The sequence below is a fragment of the Tinamus guttatus genome, unplaced genomic scaffold (genome assembly GCF_059628265.1).
Source record: "Tinamus guttatus ecotype Peru unplaced genomic scaffold, ASM5962826v1 Tinamus_guttatus_pri_ptg000225l, whole genome shotgun sequence".
In the NCBI taxonomy this organism is placed as follows: Eukaryota; Metazoa; Chordata; class Aves; order Tinamiformes; family Tinamidae; genus Tinamus; species Tinamus guttatus.
The window spans coordinates 59,634-80,358 of NW_028288759.1; the positions used below are offsets into that span (position 1 = coordinate 59,634).

Consider the following 20,725-nt stretch of genomic DNA (forward strand, 5'->3'; position numbering starts at 1 on the left):
GAGAACTTCATCATCTTCATGAAAATGAGAGTTTTACTGACACTGTGAACTCACATATAGAAACAAACTCTTGCTCTATTAGTCTCGGAATAAAGAGTGGTAGAATGTACATAAAACACATCGTGGAAAAGGTGCTTCCTTCAACAAAAAAGACAAGAAATAGTTTCCACAAACTAAACATATTCATTTTTCCATTTGTATTATATTTATATCTTGATAGTCTTTTGAACAGTTTTTTATTTCCAACACAATTTGAACTCCAATATAAACCTTTAATAAATCCAATAACCTAAATTCCTTTTATTTTATTTATGATAACTCAGACATATGCCAGCAATCAAGTAGTACATGTATTAATGGAGGAATACAATATTAGGATGTGTTATAATAAAAACATGTAGAAAAAACACAATGCACAAAATATTCTGCACAAGTCCAAGAATGTTAGGAATACAGATGCACTGCTGCAATTACCAACTGTCCAGAGTCACTAGTTTTGAATAGTTTCTGAAGTTCACATTTCTGCTTTTATTTTATATGAGATTTGCAATCACAGTATATGGGAATCAATGCTACCACAAAAGTCTACAGATTTACATTAATTCCCACAGAATAAAATGTGCATTATTTGGAAACAAAATATGTCTCACAACTCTTTCAAACACCAACATCTAAGTGAACAGAAAAATATTCTCCTACCTTATAGTCATCCTCATAGTCATTATATCCACAGGTACTCAGGATGTCAGGAAAAATATCTGACCATCCATTACTTGTACAATTCTTGCTAATATTTCCTGCAAAGGAATATTTCAGAATTTAATTCAGAAAGATTCTCAAGGATTCTCAGCAATGAATCTTTAGCCAAAATAACTTAGTCATGCTCTGAAAATATGTTGTTAACATGCTGTACTTTCCAGCAGTTCTGCTAAGGCAACCCAGCTATTTCCCTTCATATGCACTTCATTCATATTATTTTGGCTTATACTCCCAGCTCTGAGCTGTGTTTACTCTAAAGGAAAAAAAAAAAAAGGAAATTCAGAGCTGTAATGGTGGGCTTCTGCTTTAGTATAACAGCTATTTCTGTTATATCTGAAAAAGCCTGAAATATTTTACAGTTTTATCTAAATTACTCTGGATGCAGTCTTTCTATAAAGAAGATAATTTGTAGCTAAAGTAGTTTGATAGAAAAGTAATTTATTTGAGAGTTGCTCTAAACTCTCAGTTAGCTTTTCAAAGATGGCAATACCAAATGATCGGCTGAAGAGTTATTAAAGTTCTTTTGATATTGTGATCACGAATTAATGCTGCAACAAATGTTGATATAGTTGGTTATGTACTTTAAAGGTCAAATTATGTGCTGTCCTGAAAAACAATGAAAAGGGTTTGGTGTGAGCTAGTTTGCTGGACCACATGGTCTTCTAAAGAAATCTAACATATAGGTTTGAAATGCTTCCATCTGTGCATAGCCTAGAACCCATTCTTCAGCTTTATGGTATAATAGTCTAAGAAAAAGACAGATCCTTCATTTTGCAGCTTTTCAAAGAAACTGTGCCTGACAAATACCTAGACTCTAAACAGGACTTTGGACCATAAAAGTATAATGGAGGGCCTCCATTCAGTGCCTAAGCTCTGGAAAAGGCACAATTCCTGCTCCTTATGCTCCCTATTCTGTGATTAGCACCACGGGCTTTTGGATCATTTTCCCTGGGGACTGTATTTGCAAGCTGGTTTTGAATCACCCTGCCCACATACCTACTGCTAATTTAGGTACTGAAACACCTTCAGTGGGTATGTCAATATGCACTTTGAATCTCATCCTTTGAACCAACCTCTGAAATAATTGGCAGATACAAGAAATTTGCAAGTACACCATAAACAATTTTTGAATATTTTATTGACTTTAGTTCGAACAAAAAATACTTTCTAAGAAAAGAAGTTGACTATTTTCTCAGCTGAGGTCACTCAGGTGAGATGATGGCATTTCATGATTCTATTCCTTGCTACAGCATGTTCTAATATTCATAGATCAAAAAAAAAAAAAAAGTCAATAGGAGAAAACCGAAGAGCTTAATGCCATAAAGAAGACTAGGTCTTAAAATTAAAACATATTCTTAAAATGTTAGAGCACTAGCAACTTCCCACCACCAATTTTCATGTCCATGATGAATTCTTTAATAACATAATGCTGTGATTCAGAGTTTAACACTGGCATTCATATGATTTAAATATACCTGCTTTCTGTTTGCCCAAGAACAACTTTTATGTGTCTCAAATCAGCTTTGACCAAGAATAACACAAAGGTTTTGTACACACTCCGAACTAAAACTTTGTGATTTTTATTTTCCTCTTTGGTTACTGGAATGTGTGTGTTGTATAAAGTTTTCATCTGAATGTTGTACTGACAAATGGCCGGAGGTTATAACTAGACCTTGACCTTAAACCACAATGTGCCCTCAAAAAGCAGAACCACTTCTGGAGTTTGATATAGACATGACCTTTTTAAAGACAATGTAAGCTATTTACACATTCTAAAGAGATGTCTGCAACATGATAATCTACCATTTTAATTATTTAATAGTAAAATACAAATCTTAAACTGCAACAAATAAACATTTTCAACATGTTATGTTAGCAAATACAGAAGAGGCAAAACCCATTTTTGTCCTGTTTAAAACCTACTTTTGTCCTCTTTTTGTCCTGTTTTGTTCTGTTTTCAACTTTTTATATTAAAGTTTTTTTAAAAAATAATGATACTTTGGATACATTTTAAATGCTTACAAAATATAGCTTAAAATAAAATACCTGGTTTGCCAGAGAAAAGACTAAATACTTTTGGACACGGGACAGTGACAGTCTCTCCAATTTTAGCAGGACGCCAACAGGTGATGTTATCCCAAACTCCAACACATCCTAGAACAAAAACAGTGGTAAAAGACCTGAAAGCTCAGTCTGGTCTTGATCACTTTACTGCACTTACCTTACATAGACTTGGTGGAAGTTTCAGATTAATAATTTAAGAAAGAACAGACTCTTTCAAGAAAGTTACAAAGATGGTATTTTCTATGACAATGTTAAAGGAATCATAAAATTCTGTTCAACAACCAGCTTCTAAGTGAGTTAATACACTTGTTTGCAAAATGTCTTATTAAAACCATTGCGCGGACCATGCTAAGGAATTCATTTTTAAATAACAAAGATAACCAATGTTTATAAACAACTCCTGAGTATTAGTATGGAGTATTAGTACCAATTCCATAATAGAAATAATGTTACAGGAAAACCTGATTCTAACTACTGACTGTGCCCATGCTTTTTTGAGCCTATTAAATGAGGCTTAAATGCAATGTCTTGCAAAATGATCATAAATCTTCTACAGTCTGCTGTTGGCACTTGGGTCAAGTATATCCTATTTGTTTAAAGGTGTTTCATGCTTTCTATGATAAATAATTCCTTGTAAAAACCTATGAGTACAAAGAAATAAGGAGAACAGCTACCTCAAAAAGAAACTGTGTGCAAGATTCTGGATATTTATGGTTTCAAAACAGCAAATTACAATCTATAGTTTAAATCTGTAGTAAATGTAAAATAGATAAACTTTTTTAAAAATTATTTTCCCCATACTGTGCCCAAAACATCATCATAAAGTATAAGGGTATATATAAAGTATAAGACAATTACTTTCATTGCAGAGCATAAAACTTGTATGTAAGCATCCTTATTCTCTACTATCTTGTTTGCTGTATCAGAGTTTCTTTTGAAAGAGCTTTACAACAAAATCATCCTGTTTTAGTACCCTACACACCCACCCATTCATTTCAACTACTAGGTTTAGAAAGAATCTAAAGAAACATACTTTATCACAGAATCACAGAACACTTATGGTTGGAAGGGACCTCTAGAGATCATCTAGTCCAACCCCCCTGCACATGCAGGGACACCTAGAGCACGGGGTACAGGTTGGTCTCCAGTTGGGTTTGGAAAATCTCCAGAGAAGGAGACTCCACAGCCTCTCCAGACAGCCTGTGCCCTCACAGGAAAGAAGTTCTTCCTCACACGGAGGTGGAACTTCCTGTGTTTCAACTTACACCCGTTACCCCTCGTCCTGTCACCAGCCACCACGGAGAAGAGCCTGGCCCCATCCTCCCTGCCATCACCCCTCAAGTACTTGAACACGTTAATCAAATCTCCTCTCAGCCTTCTTTTTTTCCTGACTAAACAGGCCCAGCTCGCTTAGTCTTTCCTTTGTGCTTGAGAGATGCCAGGAGGAACCCTTGTTCTGCTTCATCACCAGAAATTCCAGAGCAGAATAACCGAGGTTTGAAGGAACCTTTGATAGTCCCAGCAAAAAGCCAGGCTAACTTCACAGTTGAACTGGGATGCTCAGTGTCTTTTCCAGTCAAATTCTGAAAATCTCCAAAGATGAAGATACAACCTACACCCGTGTTTGGGTACTCTGTGAAGAATTTTATCTCACAAGAAATTAAGTTTTCGCTTGCTGCAGATTGATTCTATTCCTTCTTCTTATTCCTTTTATTATTTTCTGTACATCTACAAGACGAGCCTGGCTTCCGTCATCTCTTCTATAAGCCCATTATATAGATCAAGTCAGCAATCAGACCCTCATTCATCTCCAATTTGAACAAATCTAGCCTCCAGCTGATCCTTACATGTCATAGACTTCATTGCCACCTGGATGATCCCTTCAGGACTATTACTACCCAATCTATATTTTTCCTGTAACAAGGAGCCCAAAATTGGACACAGAACTTGACTGAAATGCAGTCTCACATGGGCCAATTAGAGGTAAATAATTACCTCCCCTGATCTATCAGCTATGGTCTTGCTAACATAGCACAGCACATGGTAAGATTTTGGTGTACTACTGACTAATATTTAAATCTCTGTGTTTCTAAAGAAGAACCCAAAAAGGTCAGAGGAATTCCACCCTAAAAATGTGTATTTATTCCCAGGAAAGCCTGAAATTGTCAATTCAGCTGCTGAATTAGACTATGAATATTTGTATGTATTACAAATTTACTTCAGTGAGTCTTTGCTGTGAGACTGTAACCTTTACTCTCAGTTGGATTCTTGGAGTGATAATTCTGGTGTGGATCAGACAAACTTCTCCGTTAGCTCATCACTCATGGACATATAGCACTCAGTCCTTCAGTATCTGTGTCACGGAAACTTCTTCCTTGTCAGGGCAAACATGTCTGCAATGACATTAGTTGTACCTGTTCGTCTTTTGAGGTAACCTGGGGTAACCCTGAGGTACAAAAGATGGAAAAGTATTTAATATCACTTATTTTTCAAAGAAAGACACTCTCTTCATGGTTAGAAGAAAGTATGTCTTTCTACAGTCAGTCTTTCTACAACTATGTTTTCAAAGGTTTCATCATTTTGTTTTTTCTCCAGTGACTTGATGGGATCTAACCATTTTAGTTTCTTCAGGAGTTCAGTCTCCTAGACTGTAGGCTCCTTCTTTAAGTCTTGCCTTAGAGGAAGGGAGCCAGGACTGGGAACAGAGTGGCATTCCTCTTTGCTGTGGAGCAGCATATTCTGTTGCCACTGACAATTCACTTGGACTTTTCAGTTGTTTGGTCCCTCTCCCTTGTATGAGTGTGTTTTAGAACTAATGCATTTTACTTATGCTCTATGTTTTTCTTTTTTATCTTGTAATCCCTCCGGCACTTGTGATCTTTCCTTTAGCTTTAGTAATGATATCTCTGAGGTTTTGTTGGCTTGGCCATCCATATCCAATTTAAAATATAAGGTTAACATCTGAGCTAGTACCCCTTGAAGTTAATGGAAGCTAACAGGCTTAGGTGTTTTCTGGAGTACTGGATTAAAATCAATTCCTACTCTCTATGATGCAAAATCAAAGTTTATGCAAAGCAAAAGAATGTTTACCCCAGCCAGTTCAGGTCATGTTTCCTTTCCAGTTGATTTTAGGCCAGAAACAACATCAACAACCTGACATACAAGTATTCAGTAAGACAAACTATTCTTTTCATCTGCCAGCACTGAGAAATGTAGTGACAAACTGAAAATCTCTTGGCTCTGATAGATGTACAGCCTTAGCCAGCATAAATAAGTTCTGGAATACACAATTAGCATCTTGTATGACTTCAGATCTTTTTAGTCCACTCTCATTTTCAGTAACAACAAATGAAAGCTAAGATGAATCATGAAATGTTCATGCACATCCATAAAAGCTGGTGACTTCCACAAATTTCTCCTTTTGCTCAACATACTCCCTGTAAATTTACTACAAGAACCTGCAGACAGTTAAGAAGTCTCTGAAAATCTGTGTGTCACTCTACTATATGGACTAGACTAAAGTTTGTCTACATGCGCAGCCAAACGATACGGACTTTGGAACTCTGCTGGTATCTTTCCCACAAAAACTCCCAAAGTCTTATTCAAATTTCACTTACATAAAATGTCATATAGAAATACTGAGGTTCAAGCCCTATTCCTGCTCAATTTACTAGGGGGTTCTAGGGTTGCTGGCACTGAAATCAGATTTGTGTCATTGTGACTATCAACTACCTGTCAGTTGTGAACACACTTCTTCTCAGCTTTTCCTCAAAATTTTAAGGTCTTCACAAGTGTCTACAGCAGAGAAAAGGATGATGTTTTTTCAGATTCCTTAAACAGATGGAATAATACAAAAGATGCCATTTCCAAGAAAAGACTAAATTAAAATACATCAAAAATTGTGAAACTTGAGTGGCTTTCAACAGAATTCCAAGATACATACATATTTACAGGCTTATTAATTATTCTACAGGAAATTCGAGAACACTGCTGAAATCTCTTGGAAGAAACTGATAAGTCATTGAATGACTACAGTGTGCTTCTGAAAACTAGTCTAGAGTTCAAAGCTGAAATGCTGGAGTTACTGAAAACTGTAACAGGTGCTAGAAGTACAACTGTCAAAAAATACGAGCCTTTCCCAGGGCTCTCAGCTTATACCTTTACTCATTTCCTCTCTTCGTATTATTGCATACTTTTGACAATATTGCAGTAATATATCTTCTTCTCTTAACAAAATGCATCCTTATGTAGAAATAGAATAAAAGTAACATTCTTATGAATGTTTCATCCATTTTTCATCCCAGCAATATATCTCTACAGAGCTGCATGAGCTTAATCATACACACTTGAAAACTAGCAGGTTCCCATCTTGCACAATTGGAACTAGCAGCATTCCAATGATGCTGGGAGCTCGTGACCCAGCTGGGATTCACATGACTTCAGGAGGACATTGCTCTTCACTCACCATAGCTTTCTTTTACCGTCAACAGAGACATATTCAGTTTTGCAGGGGCTTGCTGAGCATAATTCATCCTATCCTAGAATACACCCAAAACAGGGCAGACTAATTGCTCCCTACTATTGCCTGTTTCTCTCCACTGACCAGAGGAGCCTACAGTGATTATAAACATCTGCATACATACAGATATTCATATATCCGCATATGAATTATATACAATATTCATATATCATCTGTATATGAATATCTGTATATATATATATATACATATATGTATCTGTATCTCTAAATATAAATATCTGCCAGAAATACATGTACTAATGGAAAATGAAGGTGAGAAAAATCCTGTGTTAAAGGCCCACAGAACAATCTTGCTTGATCAACTGCTCCTGCTACTTACTCGCTGCTACTCTCTGCTTAGCCACCAATTCAGACAGTGCCAGGATTTCCATCCATCTGCCCTAGGAAAAGATTCTGGGCCATCTCACAGAATCCTTACATTTGCTCCTTTTCTCTAGAAGTTCTGTCTGCCTCCCATACACACACACGCCTTATTCCTGCTGTCTCCAGAGGAGATACTGAGCCATGTTTAATCATTTCTTTTGGATAACTTTTAAAATTTATTAGAAAAAAAGGTTTTCATTCTAGTAATAATTCTAATAAAATTTAACTAATATTATTAAAATGTTGCTAAAAAATCCTACATTTTAAATAAAATTTAAATCCTCCAAACTTTTTTTTCATGAAGTACCTGCTATTTTTCAGCATTTATCATGTTTGAAAACAAAACAGATGCTTTTATTTTCAGTACCAAAAAGTATTTCTACTCTCATTCACACTCCTCCTCCTTGAATTTAGGGACTATATTTGCACCCAATTTTAACAAATTCTCAAGCCTTGAATGCTTTTGTACTTTGACATATACGCAAAAACCCCCTATACATTGCTACTGCATCACTACTGCTGTACTTCTCTTTATCTCTATCTCTATCTATTAACAAAGCTATCAAAGGCAAAAAAAAAGGTTCTTCATCCCAATTTCTCAATATTTAGAAGCCTTCTGCATCTTAGACATCTCTTTTCAATCTCTTAATTTGCATCATTTATTTTCCTAGTGTTTCATTCCCACCATATCCAAGGAAACAAACACTCTTCCCTTTGCTCACTGACTTGCTCAACAGCTTGACCACGACTCTAATCTTCTTCCCCACTGCTCCTCCAGATGATGCTGTGAATAATACTCTGCACTAGTTTACATGGGATTATTTGAGTGATCACTAAAGCCTGTGATGCATTTGGAGATAAATCAAAATGAAAGGTAATGGAACAGACTATAAAGTACATTCTGTTTCTCATTATTCAGTTTATGTAGGTATTGACACTAAATTTACCATCCTGTTCTCTGAGATCCATTCCTTGAGCAGCGATTTTGCCTGCCTTTACCCATTAAAATGTGGAATACCAGGTTAGTACTGGAAAGGTTTCACATAAACATCTTATCCATGTGTTAACCACTAGGTGGCATCTTGCATTTGGCTTTAGAAATCGCCAATTCAAAGAGAGTTTCTAACTTCTTAAACGAAGTGTGAATGATACACAAAATAAAGTGAAAAGGCCCTTGAAAATGGGCGAGGAAGATTTCAACCAGGCCCTGGTTCATTTTTCAAAGCAACCTCAGCTCTGCTGGGAAACATCTTCCTGAAGGTGTGGAGAGTACAAGACAATCTAGGCTGCATGAGGATTTGCAAACATGCACGGACTAAAATTCTCTCTGCATTTTTACACAACTAACAAGAAAGAAAGAAAGGCAACAGAGCAGGTAGAGAAATAAAAAGTCAGTAAATTGAAAGAAAAGCAAGTATGCAGCAGAACAGCTAGAATTGCTGATAGGAAGATGATGATGAAACTCTGCCGCTCCAAGCCATGTTGCTAGAAATATTTTCCATCTCCTTCTGCTGCGGCGCTGAGTGTGCTAATAGGTGTTCCTGACCCTGTTCACCCTCACCAGGGACCACGCACACCCCATCCCTGCCCATGGGACTATTTAAGCTCAGACTTTCAGCTATGTTTCGGGTGCCTCTCTGTCCTCCTTCATCACAGCCTTGCCCACTCCTGACCATCAGCCTCGCTGTTCCTGATAACTTGACCCTTTAGTTCAAGCAAAAGGGACAACACAGGTTGCAGAGTGGTCACCAAGGAGCTCCAGGACACCTACACAAACCAATGTAAATCCTGAGGAAAAGTATGCGCAAGCCTTTTATCGATCAACAGAAGTCATACATTCCTAGCAAGTAAGCCTTTGGAATGCTACTGTGTCCACCAGATCTGATTAGCTAATCAGAATGATGAAGCAAATAAATTTTATCCTATATTTACTTAAAATACTTATTTTTATGGATTTTAAAAATCAGTACAAGGAATGGCAAAAATACTGATACTAAGACTTCTTGGGGAATCAATTACTATTTCCATTAAATGGAAAATTCAGTAAGTAGTACCTTACTTCCTTTTCCCAACAGAAAAAAAACAAGCATCTATGAGCCGTTTTCCTTAAAAAAAAAAAAAAAAGATAATTTACATATTTTAGGGTACTGTAATGAAATATGGAAGCTTCAGATGAAAACTTTGGATGAAAAATTCCATCCAAATTTTCCACCAAGTAAATTAGGTTTTCCAATTACATCAAATGCCCTTGGGAGACAACAGTATTTGTCTCTGTACAACTACACAGCCCTCCAATCTTGCTGTAAGAATGTCATTTGCTATTATTTGTCCAGATACTCTTGGCTTTACTGTCAAAGCTAGAAGGGATACATACCTACATCTTTGCATTGTACCACTTAAGTCATGCCCTATATTATTCATAAAATATTATTAAGTACCAAACTCCTGTTCATATAAAACTCATCAGATAATATTAGACTATGTGGGGGACAATATTCCCTTCACAATCTTCCCTGAAGCAAAACAAACTCCCTTGGGGCCCTGCTCCCTTGGAGCCTTTTCAGGGCTCCAAATGCTATTTATTGAAGGACACCGATGAATTTTTACTTACCTGCTACAGTGATTCTGCTACAGTTTTAGATCTTCAGAACTGTAGAATGTCACCTGTACCCACATGTTGCTTTCCTTCCTTCTGAAAGTGTGAGCTGTGGCCACTCTTACTAGTCTTAATGATGGGAGACTTGAAATAAGGTGATTTTTCAGTTTCTCGGTCTTCACTATTTATTTTATCAGTTGGTTTTCAGTAGGCAGCTATGCTTCTCACGTCTCCTTTACATTAAGGTTCTTTCTCACACAGTACTCAGCCTCTTCAAAAAACTAGCCATCTCACATTCATTTCCACCCTCAAATCATTATGTATAAACTACATTAAAGCCCAAAATTGTCAACACCATGGGGATGGACACAGTACTACCTGTTTCATTAGTGATGACAATTTATTAATGAAATTCCATAAGACAAACATACAAAACAAGCTTCCCAGAGCTCCTTAAATACTTGTTAAAAAATGCATGAACCAAAAAATAGCAGCGGGACTATCCTACAGCTAGGAAACCAGCAGCAGAGAAATTGAAGTTGTCCTGTCAAGAGTTACAGGTGCTACTTCAACTACTTCATTGAACTCTACATTCAACTCTACTCTAAACAATCCTTCAGTCTGAACTGCAAAAAAAAATCTGATCTGAAAAAAAAAAAAAACCAACAAAAAAACCAACCCCAAACAAGTAGCCATTGAACACTTTGATGAGACTGAGCACCTCAGCTTTCCTAGGAGGATTAAGAATTAAGAAACCCATGAGGAGATAGGCCCATATCCATTTCTTTCTCCCTCACATAGCAAGCAAGAAGTTTCATCTGGCTTTGTGTAATTCTCTTATGCTTCTGCTGGTGCGGAGGACAGGCTGATCTCCAGGCTGGTGTAGCTATACTCACAACGTCAGTCCTTCGTGCCATACATAAACCCACACTTAAACACAAGATAGGGACTTCTCTCTCACTGGAGAAATAAACCTAACAAGGATTAGTTAGGTAAACTAACTTTTGGATAATTTGCAACAAGTCTGTCATTTGAATACTCATCCTGTAATTCCAAAGAGCACTCTCAAAGATGTTCAGTATTTTTCCACAAGGCCCTAAGGGTGGGCAGATCACTGAGTGAAATTCTTCTCACAGCCCAATTCAGGAGATTAAATAGTGACAGTGGTGACTCTTGCTTTCAATTTATGAATAAATGAGAGCATCCTTTTGGTAGCCCTGTCTGTTTTAATTTTCCATTACTTGCTGCATCATGAAGCTGCTCTTTGAAAGGTTTATGAAATTGTTCTGTGCAAAATTATTTCCAAAGTCATTTCTCTTTTTGTCTATATCCCATCCTCAGAGTTAACATTTTTAATTTTAGAGTTGATATCTTATCTGGCATATGGGTGTCACAAGAAAACATTTGGAAAGCAAGAGTTGAAAATACTCATTTAACTGAGCAGTCACTCGGTTCAAAATGAATTTAAAAAGACTTTTTTTCCATAATAAAAATTTTTATAGGTTTTTGTTTGTTGCTACAGAAACCTGTTACAAAGTCTATCAACATATTTGAATGGATGTGAATTTTAATTTTTCACTATGAGATTTTACTTTTCATTTAAAGTTGAATGAAATAATTTTCTAAAAATCTAAATACCCAATAAAGACAAAATTTTGCAGTTCACAAATCTTTATTTACTTCCAACCCTTTTATTGGGAGCCCCCCCACTCCCTTTTTTTTTGTTATTGTTGTGGGAGTACTAGCTATGCAGAATCAGTAAAAGATCAAATCACATATTGCTATATAAAACTTTAAATTTACAGCTATTATGAACAATTTAGGATTTTTTGTGCTCTTATTTCTGGAAGACTGATGAATTCTAGTCCAGTCCATCCATACTGATTAATTTCTATTTTAGGCTTTTAGCTTATGTACATATCCATAGCTGTCAAATTATGGAAGGGAGGAGGACAACAGATGTGGATGGAAGCTGATTCATTCTTCATGAAGTAAGCATCTAGATTTGCTAGAAATCACTAAAGAGGTAGGTGCTGCCACAAATCTTTGGAGTGACTTTCTTCCCTAAATGAGTGTAATGCTCTTCCATACCCAAAAAATATTTTGACAGACTGGGTCTTGTACTTTTTAATATGTTTGACACAGTTCAAAGAATATATACACAGCATTAATAGAACATTTCTTAGCAAATACACTATTGCTTTGCTAAACCATGAAGCAAGCAGGTCCTTCATGGAATTCATAGCCAACAGTTTTATGAACACTGTGTAGATTTCTGAATGAAATTCTTCAGCCCGTGTTATGATACAACTCAATCAAGATAAAAAGATTGATTTATATTGTCAAAAAATATCATAACAGTCTTTAAACCTTTCTTTTATGTCTCCCTAACTGATGTGGAAATATTAGCATAATAAATCGCCTTCCAGGCCAAAGGAGAAGCTGCCTATCCAGCAAGATTTGGTACCTTAATGCAGTAGCTGTGCACACACATCAGGTTCTATAATGTGACGGGCAGAAATATGGGCACCTAAGAAGCTTTCCTAAGTGAGTTGGTAAAATCCCCACTCATTTTGAGAAGGAAGGCCCAAGCCTCCAGTAAACAAACTCAGTGAACTTCTGTTCCCAAATTCTCTCCCACAACTCCCATAGGATTTCATTATACCTTGAATGATACAAGTGACACATACCAAAGTTAGTCAGAAAAGTGTGACAACAGCTTTTCCCTTTCAAGAAAAAAAGTAGGTTTTGTGGATTTTTTGAAATATCTTTCAAATGTAATCTAAGTTTTATATGTAGAGTTTAGACATGGAATAGTTTCAACTCGCCAATTTGCATTAGTAGTTTTTCTTTATCAGCAGAGTAGCACATAGCAATCTCTGTTCAAAAGACTACCTACATTTTTGAATGTACAGAGTCGATTGGTTAGAAAAAAGGGCATGAGGAGAAAGGGCTTTTTTTTAAGGATATACAAATGAATATATTTTAACATGGACTCATCTGGACAAGTTCTTGGTGATGCTATCCATAACATGCAGCACAGGATAAATTCTCCTAGCACATTAAACATACGTTTCTAAGCTGGGTTCGCTACCTCAAATACTCCAGTCTCCTACAAAATGGAATATTCCATTAGTTTCAGACAGGCATTCAATTAAATTTATAAATCCTCCCACTGCTGTTTTATCTCTACCTGCAGGACTGAATCAACAGTATTAGACATACTGTCTCCTTCCATGACATGAAGTTCTTATAAGGCAGTTTGCCTTCAGGAGACCACTGTTTTTCAAGTGAAAGGAGCCTTTCAAGAACTTATTGACAGAATTGACTCTTTCTTTTCCCAGGAAAAAGAAAAAAAAAAAATTGAAACTTGTGCTTATCACAAACATATTCTCAGAGCAGTCCAGCATCTGGGAGATTGGAGCTGAATCTTGAAGCAACCTGACTTCCAAAGTCTTAACATTGCTATTAGTGAATTTATTAATTCAGGATTTAATTCATTAAGCATAACTAATAATTACTTCTCCATCTGGATTTACACTGGTATTATTTATGCAACAGCCATCTCTTTACCACTCAAAATCTACACACAGATGAATTATTTGGATATCTCTTTCAAGCAAAATCTTACTCATACAAATGATTCACTGTTGTTATATTTTTTGTAATTACTGATCTGGATTAATCAAAAGGAGAAATGATAGCAAATGTAAACTGCTGATGAACCTTTTAATTATTTTCTTGTAGACAAATTGGTATTGAAGTATGCACTGAGGGAACTACACATTCAAATCAAGAAGAGAGATGGAGAAAGGTTCATGAGTTGAGACTCATGTTTATCCTTTAAGGGCACTGCAGATGGTAGGTCCCTGAGCAACCATAATGTTCTTCAGAAGCACATCCTGAAGGGATTGAATATGAAAAAAGGCATATCCTATATAGCATCTACTCAGTCAAGGAAATACAGCGCTGCTGTGCTGCCATCCTCCAAAAAGCTGTTATTCTGAGGTAATACCAAAATGCCATACTAAAATGCAGGACTCTGTTGAGATTTATGGCTATGTAGAACTAATTTGAAACTAATTATTTCCAGCTACTTTGAAAGGATTCTGACAATGCAAATGAGTGATTAGTTTTAGCTGAATCACTATTTTGTTAAAGTTTAAAATAAACTGAAAAAAGTTGCTTTCATAAATAATTTTAACATCTAAAACTCATTTCCCATTTTTAAGACTCTCTGGAAGCCCACCCTTCCCTTGGAATGTTAGACATGTTACCAGAAGACCATTGGGCAGGTAGCACATGGGAGCACTTGAAGAAGCACTACCCTTTCAACACTAGGGTCACAGAGAGTGCTTCTTGCTCACAAATGTTGACATATTTTACAAAAGAAAACTTTAAGTACTAATCCTTCAACATTAAAAATAAAGTTTAATACATGCATTCTTCCAACTTTCCTAAAAATCTTAAGACTTTTATCCTAGCTAATTTTATGGATTTGCTTTTCATTTGCCTTTCTGGACCTACTTTCACACTTCGTTGACTTGCTGAAAAAAATAACTGTCAGCAGCAATTTTCAAGGAAAAAAGTCATCTTGGTTTGTTTTCTGATAGTCTTATGTTTTACTCACATGATATTGCAGCAAGGAAATCTACCAAAAGAAAAAAGTTTTTCCTCTTCTTTCTTTCCTGCCTTAAGTTATGATTGATCATATCTACTTGCTATCATATCTACTTTCTATCTAAAGGAAAAAAATGAAAATGATGTAACAGAATAAATTTGTTTCTTAACTGTAACCACTGTCACATTTCACTTGCACATGACCCCCTGGACTTCTGAGGGTGAATGTTCTGCCCAAAACGACTTCTCCCTTAAAACCCAGTGATCATTCTCATCACTTTTTGACAGTAGCAGTTCATTTTCTCCTGGAGTCGGAAAGAGACACCGGGATCCAAGGCTTTCATTCCCTTTGGTGTTTCCCTGCCTTTCTCTCAGACACATTTTCTGCTGTCCCCCATTGTGACAATCCTGCCTCTCTGCCTGCCAAAGAGTACAAGCAGCAACAGCCTAAAAATATGAGTGCCCATTTGCTCCCCCTTAGTGTCTCCCCCAGCGTTTCTAGCCCAGCACATCTCCCACCCCTTGCTGCAGCTGTGCTTTTAACACAAAGACAGCCTGAATTCTAAAGTAAATAATTATAAGCACAGTACAGAACAGCTTGGCAACAGTGGTTGAGCCAGCAAAGGGAAAGGGAGAAAAACCTTCCTTACTTGAGCCATCTCCGCATTACAGCTCATCTTTTCTTACCTCTGTAGTCCACTGGTTTGGCATTCTTTAGGAGCTCCATACATCTTGTTTCCTCCTTATGAATCTCCAGGTGAAATCTGCATTCTGGGTGGATGCCATTCACCTGTTGCAAGTTAACAAACACACCATGGTGTGGAAGCGCTCGTTAAAATGTTTTAGGAAGGATGCCACTACCTGAAATCCTGAAAGCCACATCTTTAACTGGTACCATTTCTGTCCAAGTATATGCTAGGCATTTCACAGGCACAGTTAGTGCCCATTTTAACTTCTCACAGTTTGACTTTTCAAAAACAAGATGTTAAAACAATGCACTGCTGTAAAAAAGAGTTCTCACTGTCTCCTCCTTGCAGCATTCCAGAGCCAATTGTCATTAACAAGGGAATTCCTAACCTCCCGGTGCATTCACCAACACTGTTTACTGAAACTTTTTTTTCCCCTCTTGAAAAACAGTGATTTAACCTGTACTCTCTAACAGCAAGACTGAAGCAAGAAAGCAAATGCATTTATTTTTTTTTTTCCTTTTGTATTAAGTAGTCAAAGCTGAAAGTTTAACATGAATCACAGAATGTGAAAACTGATCAGGTTGGGAAAAAAGGAAGAAAAGCAAAATTTACCATGTTAGAGACAGCTTAAAGTACATTTTATCTCCTAAAGGCCTCAGAATCAAGCAAGCACTACACGGGGAAAAAAAATATATATATATTTCTTTTCCCACTCCCCCTCATTAAAACAAAAATACTACAAGTTTTACTTGCTTATGGTCCTGTTACCAGTTCTATTCAGATTTTCAAGAAGGGTTATTTGTGTCCACAAGAAGGGACAGATGTAGCAAGCAAGAGGAGAGGGACAAGACACAGGGAAGTTGCACTGAAGTCAACTGAGACAAGTGGAAAAATGTGGGGAGTTCATAAGAAACGGTATGGGAGAAATGACAGCAAGAAAATAGGAAAACAACGAGGGGGAAAATGTGAATATTCAAAGGGATAGCAAGACTAGTTCAAACAAACCAAGCAAGATGTAAACGTGCTGTGCTTCAGTCATCTGGATACTTCTTTGTTACAAAGAAAAGAGTGATTTCTTTCCCTCTCAAAGTTTCTTTCCTCCCTCTCAATTGCTTTTTTCTGGGAGAAACTTAATAGCAGAATAATAGTCTCCAATTTGTGAGACTTTTTCCAAAGTGACAATCCTTATTTTGGAAAAAGTCTCACAAATCAGAGACTATTAAGCACTAATTCAGATCCCTGGATCTGCAACCGAGGGCTGAGGACCTGGTTACACTGCAGTCTCCCTGTGAGGAAGCTACTTGGGCATTACAAATATACGGCAAAACAGCCCTAGGCTGCAGCAGGAGCTATTAGGAAAACTCATGAAAATCCGTCTATTCTTCTCCAAATGCCTCATTTCCCCTTCTACAAAATGAGAACCTCACTTCCTCTTTGCCCACCCTTTTTCTATTTTGACTATTTAAATTACACGCTGTCAGGGCAGATTTTTTTTTTTCTTCAGCAAATTTTTATGCAGCCTTAGCATAAATTAGAATTTCAAATAGCATAGAAATTTCAAAATTAAACTATTAAACTGAAAATACCTGCATTTTTAGTGTGTTATCTTTATCTGTCTTTCAGATAGCTCCTAAATGTCCTTGTAAATGAATTGTTTTTAATACATCTCTTTTGCATTATATTTTGAGTTTAAAAAAAAATTACAAAAATGCAGTTACTGAAAAGAAGTCTCCTACTCCTCAAAAGGCAAGTATAATTAGTAGGACTTGGAAAGTCCCAGCAAATAGGTATTTTAACTAAATGAGGGGTAAAACAGAGCAGCTGCTTCAGGGAAGAAATCTGGGAAAAAGTGACTTCTTTTTAATCGGAGAACTCTAGGTTTCACAACACCACCTGATCTGATCCCAAAGGTTACTTGGAGGAGATAAACTTGGTAGCACCCTAAGATAACACAGGGTTACTTTTCAAACCCTGAGCACACACCAAACAGAAACACACTTTCTTCTAACAGCAACTCGAGTTCAGTTCAGACGCCCTGCATGGCTCAAGCCTGTGGCACTGGCTGTGTCTCAAAGCACATCGGGAGCGGATTTTGAGGCTTCCACCACCTCTCAGGGTGGTTCAGACCTCTTCATCCTTCTGTCCCACTGCTCTACTCAAGACCAGATTAATTTGGGGAGTGATGTGCTCAGGATTGTGCTGCACATTAACATGGACACATGATTAGCCACAAAGCCAGCTGAGGGGGCTCACAGAGTTTTAAATAGCAGAGCAGTTAAGGCATCTGGAACACCATTTGAGCAAGAAAATTAATAATTTTTTTAAAAAAAAATCCTCAATGAGTATTTAACTTTCAGCATCAGCGTGCTTTCACAACTTCAGTAGAAGTGATCTGCAATTTTAAACTTATGAAAAAAAAAGCAAAGACTGAGGGGGAAAACGTCCCTTGGCACTCTGGCTGCGGGAACATCACACACTATTTTGCAACCGAGAAAAAACTCCAGAGCACAAAGATAGCAAAAGTAGCCACCTGAGGACTGTAATACCCTCAATAGTTGATGCTCTCTGAGAGTATTAAGATAAGATAGATGAGAGGCACTAACGAATTAATTACACGATGCTTCCTCCCATAGTCCCGATTCCCAACGCTCCGCCAGGCTGTAGCAGAGGAGGGCACGGGCTCTTCGGCTCCCTCGGCAGCACGGCCAAGCGAAGAGGGAGAGGGGCTGGAAAAGGGTGAAGGGAAAGGGAAAACGAGAGAAAAAGGAGCACCTCGGGGCTCCACTTAAGCGCCAGGGCGGATCAGGGGATCTCGCCGCCCCCTTGGAGCCCGCAAGAGCCGAGGCTCGGGCGACCCGCGGCTGCCCTCGGCGCTCGGACGGGGTCCGAGCTGCGCCCGCCGCTCCTTCCCCGCGCGAGGCCTCCCACCTGCCGCGGCTGCCGGCGGGGCCGGCGCGGTGCCTTACCCGCGCCAGGCTCCAGCAGAGGGAGAGCAGGAGGAGCGGCAGGTTCCTCATGCCCGCCGCGGGCTCCGCCGCTCAGCGCCGCTCCGCCGCCTCCCGGCGCGGCACCATGCGGGGCCGCCGCGCCGAGCCCCTTCCTTCCCGCGGCTGCACGAGGCGGCTCCGCACCTGCCCCGCCGGCCGCCCGCAGCTCCCGGCCCCGCTGGCAGCTCCTCCTCCGCGGCCCCGCTCCCTTTTCTGCTCCTCCCGCCGCCGGGGCTGCGAGCCGAGCCCCGGCCCTCGCACCCTGCCCTGCGCCCGCCCCCGCCGCGGCGGCCGCTCCTCTCCTCCCCTGCCCGGCGCCCGCCGCGGGCACCGGGACCTCTAGTCCCCTTCAGAGGGTGGCCCATGTCACCTGCGGTCATGTCTACAGGGAGCCGAGGCCCTCCTTGTCCCCCGGGACACGTCCTGAGGGGCCCACGGAGCCCACTCATCCCCTGCCCACAAATCTACAGGGGCTGAGGTGCCCCCTTGTCTCTTGCAGACACATCTCGAGGTACCTGAGAAGAACCTCATCCCCTGCAGGCATATCCTAAAGGGGACAGGGAGATGGCTCATCTCCCATGGACGGGGCCCAAGGGGCCCAAGAAGCCCCTTTGTCTTCTTCAGACGTGTCCTGAGGGGCCCAAAGAGCTCCCTCATCATGTCCATAGGGCACCGAGGAGTCTCCTCATCTCCCATGGACACTTCCCAAGGAAGCAGAGGAGCCCCCTCACCTCCCACAGACACCTCTGGAGGGTCCATCTCAACACCGTTGGTCCTGCTGCCCTCCCAAACCTCCAAAATTCACACTCATCTCCTCCCATCCATGGTTGGTGATGGCAGTCGGCTTTTTCATGGGGCAGATAGGTATCTGTATGCGCAAATCCGCCCCCCTCGCAGTTATTTTTTTTTTTTTGAGGTCTCAGTAGAAGACCCAGTGGTTGGGGTGACCTCATGTTATGGCCTGGCAATTTATACCAGGCATGAGCCTTGGTTTTGCCTCACAAGGCTAATAAAAGACATAATTAAGCAGCATTGGCGTTGACCCATGCCTGTTGTCATAGAAAAAGCAGAGTTTATGTGCTGGCTTTTAGTTGAAAATGAGAATAAATTGGAATCCTCTTTCTGGTGTGTTGCATGTGCTGTAATTTAAGTGCCAAATATTAGAAGTGGCTGAGTAACATGCTATTATCTCTTAAATAGTCTTCTGCCACCTGCCTCACCCAGCTCTCTCTCATGTATATATATAAAGGACACTTCTGGCACAAAAGTGAGCATTTTTGTAATTTTTTATTACAACTACAGAATTTCTCTTACTACATTAAGAACCAAGTTCTGGTTACAGCTTTGGGATATCATTGAAAAGGAACTCAACACTAGTCCCTGCCGTCAGGCAGGCTGTCCACCAGGCCAGGAGCTGAGGCCACAAGGGTTGCCAGACACCAAAACCCCGTGTTTGATACTTAAAGCAAATGATTCATTAGGCAGTTGAAGCTGAGTATCCTGGGAATCTAATTAACAAATTAGTGCTAACATTCTGTGTAGAAACAGTCTTGGGAACTGTCATCATTATTCCTTTTGTGGAATGACAGAAACTGGTATCTAGGGTATAAGGCCATGTATTTCAGAACTGGCAAAGAAGCTGTGAGCTTTATGAGAACATTACCAAGAGTCAGACTTTTTGTGATGTTTCATTTTCAATGAATCAGCAATTTGAGGTGAAAAAAAATCATTGGAGATTTCCTGGACCTCTCTTCTGTCACTATTACCAATGACTCTTTGACATGAAAGAGACAACAGATGAAAGATATATCAAAGAATAAGATTTTTATTTAATGTAGCTAAGTGCTTTTTTATATATACAAATTATTGATGGATGAAGCCTAGAAAATACACTTTAAGTTCTTTTCACTTAAACACAGCACAGTTCAGTTCTCTGTTATTGCTGATGTAGAAGGGGAAAAAAAAAGCAAAAAAGAAGTTAACACAGCTGTTGATACATAGGGGAATGAGACTGATAAACTTATGCAGCAGAGAACAAACAGCATTACAAGGGAAGCAGGGAGGCATATAAATTTAGACAGTTGGTGCAGGCTTTATGTCATTTCCA

General features: G+C 38.9%; 1 protein-coding gene across 1 annotated transcript in view; it reads right to left on the minus strand.

The window, feature by feature from the left end:
* Nucleotides 1-18,726, minus strand: part of VIPR2 (vasoactive intestinal peptide receptor 2) — a 48,556-nt gene extending 29,830 nt beyond the window's left edge. The window contains exons 1-4 of the mRNA XM_088525174.1: nt 18,598-18,726; nt 15,630-15,732; nt 2,806-2,913; nt 700-797 (exon numbers count right to left, since the gene is read on the minus strand). Coding sequence (XP_088381300.1) covers nt 700-797; nt 2,806-2,913; nt 15,630-15,732; nt 18,598-18,648 — 360 coding nt within the window. The 5' untranslated portion in view covers nt 18,649-18,726. The remainder of the gene's footprint in view (nt 1-699; nt 798-2,805; nt 2,914-15,629; nt 15,733-18,597) is intronic.
* Nucleotides 18,727-20,725: the final 1,999 nt, after the last annotated feature.